Source organism: Sinocyclocheilus grahami, unplaced genomic scaffold, assembly GCF_001515645.1.
Source record: "Sinocyclocheilus grahami isolate Dianchi unplaced genomic scaffold, SAMN03320097.WGS_v1.1 scaffold1325.1, whole genome shotgun sequence".
NCBI classification, from domain to species: domain Eukaryota; kingdom Metazoa; phylum Chordata; class Actinopteri; order Cypriniformes; family Cyprinidae; genus Sinocyclocheilus; species Sinocyclocheilus grahami.
Window position 1 is genome coordinate 21,541 of NW_015506504.1, and position 8,503 is coordinate 30,043.

Below are 8,503 nucleotides of genomic sequence, written 5' to 3' on the forward strand. Positions count from 1 at the left end.
GCAAATTAGTATTTTTGCTCGCAGTCTGGAGCCCTGCTTTAAGAAGTTAATTCTTTCATCAACTTCACATGAGAAGCGAGGTGCAAATACCCAGCAAACTGCTTCTCACTGCCAGTGGTTTTAGAGGACAATGCAATAGGGCCTGGCTGCAGACATGCACTTTCCCTCTCGGACACCTGTGCTTCCGCAAGTGACGTCACTTTTATTTTGTTTGTTTTTTTTACTTTACTACTAACCTCTCAGCATTTTAAACAAGTAGCCGGGTGGTGAAGACAAGAAAAAATAAACAAAATTGCAATGTCACTTGCAATCGCCACCTGCACTCTCCACTAACTGCGACGTCACTTGCAATCGACACAAATTAACCTGTCGCACAGATCGATGCATTTTCTGTAGCTCATCGTGTCCGCTTGAGAGGAGTGAAAACTGCTCTTAAAAAGTAGCTAAGAACACGACAAAATTCAACAGATAATCTGCTTCCTGAAGATCTAATGAATTTGTGTGAAACACGCTGATATGAACATACATGATGTATTCTCGCGGTGGTGCTAGGTGCTACTGCCCAATAAAATGGCATGATGGTATAAGGGCTTCAGATATTCTTCACACCGAAAGTGTTCCCATAGTGACCGCTATGGCAGCGTAAGTGAACCTATGAAAGAACCACCACAGCATCTCGTCTCCATTAGCAACACGTTTTTGCACACAATTTGTGTCGACTGCAAGTGAAGCAGAAGATAGAGGAAAGTGCAGGTGGCGATTGCAAGTGACATTGTAATTTTGTTTCTTTTCTTGTCTTCACCGCTTGGATACTGTTGTAAAATGTTGAGAGATTCAAAGAACAAATACAATAAAATATTGTATTCATCACTATTTCCTCTGTGCTGCGAATTCTTATGACGTTTGAGGCTTCATACGTCACAATGAAACACCTAAAGCGAGGTGACTGATTCGAATCTTTGGTGCGGCGTCATTCATTATAAGGAGACGTGAAATGCTTGGTGTTCCCTCCCTGCTTCATTGTAACACTTTCGTGTGTAGACAATGCTTCTCAGAATGAAGACACAGCCGCTATTGTTGAGTATTGCTCTTGTGTTGAAACTGGAATCAACAAGATATGTGAATCATTTGAAAGTGGCTGCTATAATTGCAGCTGACCACTAGATGTCACTGGTAGGGTCTGTCTTTTAATCTTTTTTGGTACAATCAGGGAAAAAAAACTCAAAAGCTTTCAACATCTCTAATGTCTATACTGTACAGATTTGGTCAGTTCAAATAAAATGTGCAATTAAGTTAACGATATTGCCAGAAATTAAGTGCAAATCATCATCACAACAACACATCATACTTGAGCTTCACATCACAGAAATGATGAATGAACTTCCACTGCTTCATGAGTCCATCATCTATTATCATGTTATTTCAATCTCAAGGTGTCAGGAGAAATATCTACCGTCCGAATAGGGCTTTTGAGTTGATCTGAATCTCACCGTGCAAGTGATACATGTATTAGACCAGTGTTTCCGAACCAGGGTGCCGCGTGTCGAGAGCAGGTGTGCACTGTAAAAAATATATTTTTTTATATTTTTAAATTACTAAAATGTTAAAAAAAATGTCACCAATAATTAGAGATGCACTGAAATTTCGGCTGCCGAAAATTAGTTCACCGCTCAGGATTTACTTTCACGTGGTGTGACGCTCTGCGTGTTATCCCGCTCTATGCGTGCACTCCGCTCAGTCGCTCACGGCCCATGTGAGTGCTCCACTCATATACCGTTCTTGCTCAAAATCAAGCTGACAGGAAACATCGATGTAGTACAGTATTGTTTCTGTCTGCAATAGCCCTACTGGGCTGTAACAAGGTGTGGTAAATGGGCAACTCTGGTAACGCTGCCCTCTCATTCATTGATTTGTGCGATAGCTAATTAAAATGGTAATTAAATAATGTTTACATATGTACAAAAGCCTACATTAAAATCTGTCATATAAATTGGTCTCTTCATTAGAAATTAGCCTACTGATTGCCACATTTTTTTTATAATATTAAATTTGTCATATAAAATCTGTATGACATTATAATCTGCAGTTCTTCCCTGTTGTACCGAATATCTATACTTTTCAAATTATCATATCGAAGTTAGAAATTAAAATATTGTGACAAAATTTATTTTGTAGGGTGCCACAAGTTTGTTAAAATTTCCAAAGGGTGCCGCGACTAAAAAAAGGTTGGGAAACACTGTATTAGACAATAGAACATAAAACACATAACTCATAAAACTCACAAGAAAACACAATGATATTATTTATATAATGAAGCAAAATTATATACAAGAATAAAACTTTGTGACATTAGGCCCTTTCGTACCGCTTTAGTTCTAGAACTAAACGTACGGTACTAAAGTACTGGGATGATTTTGCACGAACTATTTTCCAGTACCATTTAAAGGGTTGCATTCGCACCGAGAGTATGTACTAAGAAGTGACGTAAGCCGGTCGACAGCGACGTCATTTGTGCGTGGCGTTCAACAACAGAAACAAAGAAGAACATTAACAACAGGAGGATGGAGGACGCTGTGATCGGAGCTGTGTTGTGTTGCGTCGCGCGGGTTTCACAGTGGACATGGAAAGTCGACGTATACGTAAAGCGATTGAAAGAACGGAAAGGAGGACTAAGAATCTCCCTACGACAACTGGCAGTGCTACATTTGCTACAAGTGCCTGCACTTCAGCGTCGGTCCATCTATCGCTGTTCTCCATACTTGCGAAATAAGTTGACATGCTTACAGTATATTTACAAGGAGTTTTAAATCATGGCGGGTGAGGGCGTTTTCATACGCGTTTGGCCAATCAATGTCTACTTGCGTCACGATTAGTACCAGTTGTGCTGGTTAGACCCTGCTCCGGAGTAGGAGCTAATTTGGTTCTCGAAAAAGGCAGTCCGGTACTAAAATCGCTCCCAGTTCCGGCAGTGCGAACACGCCGAAAAGTGGGTAGTTCCACAATTAGTTCTGGTACTATGAAAAGGTTCCTGCGGTGCGAAAGGCCCTATTGTTCTTTGGGGAGGAACTCCATCTTTGAGTTAATCAGAATCTCAAAGTTGAATCTGCTGGTTTTGAAGATGAACTTTATTCACCGTGAAAACTTTAGATAATGTTTCTTTGTCATGTCACTTGTAATGTCTGGTTAGGACAGATTTATCCAGATGATATTTTATTGCTTGATGCATTAATGCAGCATCAGACCTGAAAGTTCTGGATCTGAAGATGATCTACTTGTTGTGATAGTTTTTTGTATGACTGCGTAGAGAAGTTAATTGAATGAAACACTTCCCACATGCAGTGCAGTGATACGGTTTCTCTCCAGTGTGGATCCTCTCGTGTGTTTTCAGATTTGATGAATGACTGAATCTCTTGTCACAGTGTGAACACTTGTAAGGTTTCTCTCCAGTGTGAATCCTCTGGTGCCGTTTTAAACAGTTTGCTGAAGTAAAAGTCTTTTCACACTCAAAGCACATGTAATCTCTAACAGCAGTATGTATTTTCTGATGTACTTTTGAATTTTGTAGACATGAAAAACTCTTTCCACACAAATTACATGAATGTGGCTTCTCCTTTGTATGAACTCTCTGGTGTTTCTTCAGGACTGAAGCTCTCAAAAATGTTTTGCTGCATTGATCACATGTGTGCCGCTTCTCTCCAGTGTGGATGATCATATGTTCATTAAGGGCTGATGATTTTGTGAAACTCTTCCCGCATTGATCACAAGTGAATGGTTTCTCTCCAGTATGAACTCTTATATGCTCTGTAAGGCTTCCTTTTACTGTGAAACTCTTCCCGCACTGATCACAAGTGAATGGTTTTTCTCCAGTGTGGAGCCTCTCATGTGTTTTCAGATTTGCTGACTGACTGAATCTCTTGTCACAGTGTGAACACTTGTATGGTTTTTCTCCAGTGTGGATGTTGATGTGTATCTTAAGGCTTGATGATTGAGTGAAACTCTTCCCGCACTGATCACAAGTGAACGGTTTTTCTCCAGTGTGAATTCTCATGTGAACATCAAGACTTCTTTTGTGTGTGAAACTCTTTCCACACTGAGTGCAGGTGAAAGATTTATTGACTCTTATTTTCTTTGAATATTTGTGTTCGGTTTGAGAGCAGCTCAAGGGGTTTTCTCCAGTTCTGACATGATCTTTCTCCTCAACTTCACTTGATTCTTCATTTTCCTCATTTTCTTTAATTGACTCTGAAATTAAATTTAAAATGGTTATTTTTTTAGTAACTCAAAAAAAAAAACAAAAAAAAAATTGTGAAAGGACATAAAAATTAACCATGATATAATAGCGGAAATAGGGCTGGACGATATGACCTAAAATCAAAACCTTGATTAATTGAGCACTTTAACTCGATTATAATTATGAATGATTTTATTTTTAACATTTGTTTATATTCTGAAATGTAAAATAAATTTCATTTAAAGGTAGGGTAAGCAATTTCTGGTAGCCAATGTTGACATTTGAAATCACCAAAACAAACACGCCCCTATTTTGATAGCTCCGCCCCACACATACGTACGCAACCCAGGCAACCATTAGTTCTGTGAAACAAAGCAAGAGTGGCGCGGCGCGACAAAATACTATGGAACTCATTATAATCAGTGATGATTATTGATGGTTTCTCTCCAGTGTGGATGTCTACACCATAGATGTATATACATATCTATGGTCTACACTGGATGCTGCGCGGCATTACATGACAAATCCCCGACAGAAAACTGCTGCTACGTTCTATTCATGACGTATTGACACAAATTTCAAATGATTTTCAACGGTCGCTTTGTCACTGACATTACTGCATTTGTCACGCAGACACTGTATTACTCACCTATCGAGAAGAAACAAAGCAACCTCGGCGTCCGATCACAGGCCTTCCGCTCCTTGAGTTCTCTCCAGCGCTGGAAAGCTGATCCGATATTTATACGGGTCCTACTTCTTGCCTTATGCCTTCTTTTGTTCCGCAGACGTTTTCCTCTTGTTTTTTATCTGCCATCTCTATCTTTCTGTCGCTCGGCTCGGCTAATGTCCGTTCTGTTCACTGAACTCTCTCTCCTCCACATCATGAGTAGACACGCCCCTTACTGCTGAAATCAGAATCTCAAAGTTGAATCTGCTGGTTTTGAAGATGAACTTTATTCACCGTGAAAACTTTAGATAATGTTTCTTTGTCATGTCACTTGTAATGTCTGGTTAGGACAGATTTATCCAGACGATATTTTATTGCTTGATGCATTAATGCAGCATCAGACCTGAAAGTTCTGGATCTGAAGATGATCTACTTGTTGTGATAGTTTTTTGTATGACTGCGTAGAGAAGTTAATTGAATGAAACACTTCCCACATGCAGTGCAGTGATACGGTTTCTCTCCAGTGTGGATCCTCTCGTGTGTTTTCAGATTTGATGAATGACTGAATCTCTTGTCACAGTGTGAACACTTGTAAGGTTTCTCTCCAGTGTGAATCCTCTGGTGCCGTTTTAAACAGTTTGCTGAAGTAAAAGTCTTTTCACACTCAAAGCACATGTAATCTCTAACAGCAGTATGTATTTTCTGATGTACTTTTGAATTTTGTAGACATGAAAAACTCTTTCCACACAAATTACATGAATGTGGCTTCTCCTTTGTATGAACTCTCTGGTGTTTCTTCAGGACTGAAGCTCTCAAAAATGTTTTGCTGCATTGATCACATGTGTGCCGCTTCTCTCCAGTGTGGATGATCATATGTTCATTAAGGGCTGATGATTTTGTGAAACTCTTCCCGCATTGATCACAAGTGAATGGTTTCTCTCCAGTATGAACTCTTATATGCTCTGTAAGGCTTCCTTTTACTGTGAAACTCTTCCCGCACTGATCACAAGTGAATGGTTTTTCTCCAGTGTGGAGCCTCTCATGTGTTTTCAGATTTGCTGACTGACTGAATCTCTTGTCACAGTGTGAACACTTGTATGGTTTTTCTCCAGTGTGGATGTTGATGTGTATCTTAAGGCTTGATGATTGAGTGAAACTCTTCCCGCACTGATCACAAGTGAACGGTTTTTCTCCAGTGTGAATTCTCATGTGAACATCAAGACTTCTTTTGTGTGTGAAACTCTTTCCACACTGAGTGCAGGTGAAAGATTTATTGACTCTTATTTTCTTTGAATATTTGTGTTCGGTTTGAGAGCAGCTCAAGGGGTTTTCTCCAGTTCTGACATGATCTTTCTCCTCAACTTCACTTGATTCTTCATTTTCCTCATTTTCTTTAATTGACTCTGAAATTAAATTTAAAATGGTTATTTTTTTAGTAACTCAAAAAAAAAAACAAAAAAAAAATTGTGAAAGGACATAAAAATTAACCATGATATAATAGCGGAAATAGGGCTGGACGATATGACCTAAAATCAAAACCTTGATTAATTGAGCACTTTAACTCGATTATAATTATGAATGATTTTATTTTTAACATTTGTTTATATTCTGAAATGTAAAATAAATTTCATTTAAAGGTAGGGTAAGCAATTTCTGGTAGCCAATGTTGACATTTGAAATCACCAAAACAAACACGCCCCTATTTTGATAGCTCCGCCCCACACATACGTACGCAACCCAGGCAACCATTAGTTCTGTGAAACAAAGCAAGAGTGGCGCGGCGCGACAAAATACTATGGAACTCATTATAATCAGTGATGATTATTGATGGTTTCTCTCCAGTGTGGATGTCTACACCATAGATGTATATACATATCTATGGTCTACACTGGATGCTGCGCGGCATTACATGACAAATCCCCGACAGAAAACTGCTGCTACGTTCTATTCATGACGTATTGACACAAATTTCAAATGATTTTCAACGGTCGCTTTGTCACTGACATTACTGCATTTGTCACGCAGACACTGTATTACTCACCTATCGAGAAGAAACAAAGCAACCTCGGCGTCCGATCACAGGCCTTCCGCTCCTTGAGTTCTCTCCAGCGCTGGAAAGCTGATCCGATATTTATACGGGTCCTACTTCTTGCCTTATGCCTTCTTTTGTTCCGCAGACGTTTTCCTCTTGTTTTTTATCTGCCATCTCTATCTTTCTGTCGCTCGGCTCGGATTGAATGCTTTCCTCCACATAATGAGTAGACACGCCCCTTACTGCTGATTGGCTACAAGTTTATTTTGCTAGACGGCCCAAATCAGTTTTCTAAAGCATTTTTGAAAAATCGCTTACCCCACCTTTAATGAAATGAATATAAAACATCAATTTGTAAATGCACCAGTGTGCACGCATTTTTAGTGTTTTATCACCGTATTTATTAGAGATCAAACGATATATCGATTTACCGATATTTTTCCGGATATTTAAGCATTTTACCATAATCGGATATCGGTTTTGTAATATCGGATTCACTGATAAACACCGCCATCTTGTGGGTGTTTGCCATTGCAGCGCATCTGAGGGGAGACGAGACAACAACAACAGCGTGCAGGTACTTGATTTGCTTTAGTTAGTAAATTTTATTTATCATAACAGCCATTTATGCACAAATTACATGCATTACATAAATGCCTGATATGTAGTTTATGCAGCTTGGCTCTAAGAAATAGAGACCAACTCACAGAGTCATGTAAAATAATCCGTCAAGTCCTGTCCCAATAAAGACGTAACTTTGCCTGAATTAAATAATATGCAGCCATGAATGAACGCATGTTGGAAATAAAAGCACTGAATTTAATTATCTCTCGGTTATCTATGCTCATCTTTAGTCTCGTGAAGTCAGAATCACGTAGGCAATCCGTCAAGTCCTCAACCACAAGGTTGATGTGGTTGATGCTCAGGAAATGCTCCAGCACGGCCACCGCATGTAACTTAACAAGATTCACTTGTTTAAAATACCCTAAATTGTATCAACATTTACTATATAACCATTATTTCGCTAATAAACATCTAAATAAATATGATAAAATAAATAAACACAACAAGCATTTCATAATCTAGAAGGACAAAAACATTCTTAATAATTCTGATATAACATTCCAGTTGAGAAATTCAATAAAATACGATGTTTTGTTTGCTATATTCCAATATTCCAGAGAATATTATTCAGTGTATTATTCTTGACTCTGTAGCTATTAAACAGCTTATACTAAAGCGGCAGTTTAAAATGAAGTTGATATGACCTGTCCTTTATTTTCTCCATTTGAAAACATTAGACATGTATTTTTCTTATTGTTAATATTAGTGTTGTTGCTGTTGATGCTTTTTATAAAAAAAATGTTTTTATTGTTGTAATATGAAGATTTAATTTAACAAAAGACTGCTAATTTTCAACACTTTTTAAAAGAAAAAAAGATGAGCGAAAAGAGGAAAAACCAAAGTGAAGTATGTACTTACTTCACTCAGTCATGTATTTACTTTATAACAGTAAATAAATATCGGTTCCGCATATCGGTTATCGGGCACATAAACATGCAAATAATTGGTA

At 38.4% G+C, this 8,503-nt stretch overlaps 1 protein-coding gene across 1 annotated transcript; it reads right to left on the minus strand.

The window, feature by feature from the left end:
- Positions 1 to 3,108: 3,108 nt before the first annotated feature.
- Positions 3,109 to 6,113, minus strand: LOC107569240 (zinc finger protein 658B-like). Its single transcript, XM_016255273.1, has 3 exons — positions 5,682 to 6,113; positions 5,410 to 5,516; positions 3,109 to 4,118 (listed from the first exon to the last, which is right to left on the minus strand). Exons 1-3 carry the CDS (start codon positions 6,105 to 6,107, stop codon positions 3,269 to 3,271), a joined length of 1,383 nt encoding a protein of 460 aa, XP_016110759.1. The 5' UTR covers positions 6,108 to 6,113; the 3' UTR covers positions 3,109 to 3,268.
- Between the last annotated feature and the right edge of the window lie 2,390 nt (positions 6,114 to 8,503).

Coding starts and splice junctions, on each gene's coding strand:
- LOC107569240 (XM_016255273.1), bottom strand. CDS start 6,107: ATGAGAATTCACACTGGAGAAAAACCGTTCACTTGTGATCAGTGCGGG. Junction 5,517..5,681: donor TCCTGAAGAAACACCAGAGA/GTTCATACAAAG, acceptor AAACGGCACCAG/AGGATTCACACTGGAGAGAA. Junction 4,119..5,409: donor ATCCACACTGGAGAGAAACC/GTATCACTGCAC, acceptor AAAGAAAATAAG/AGTCAATAAATCTTTCACCT.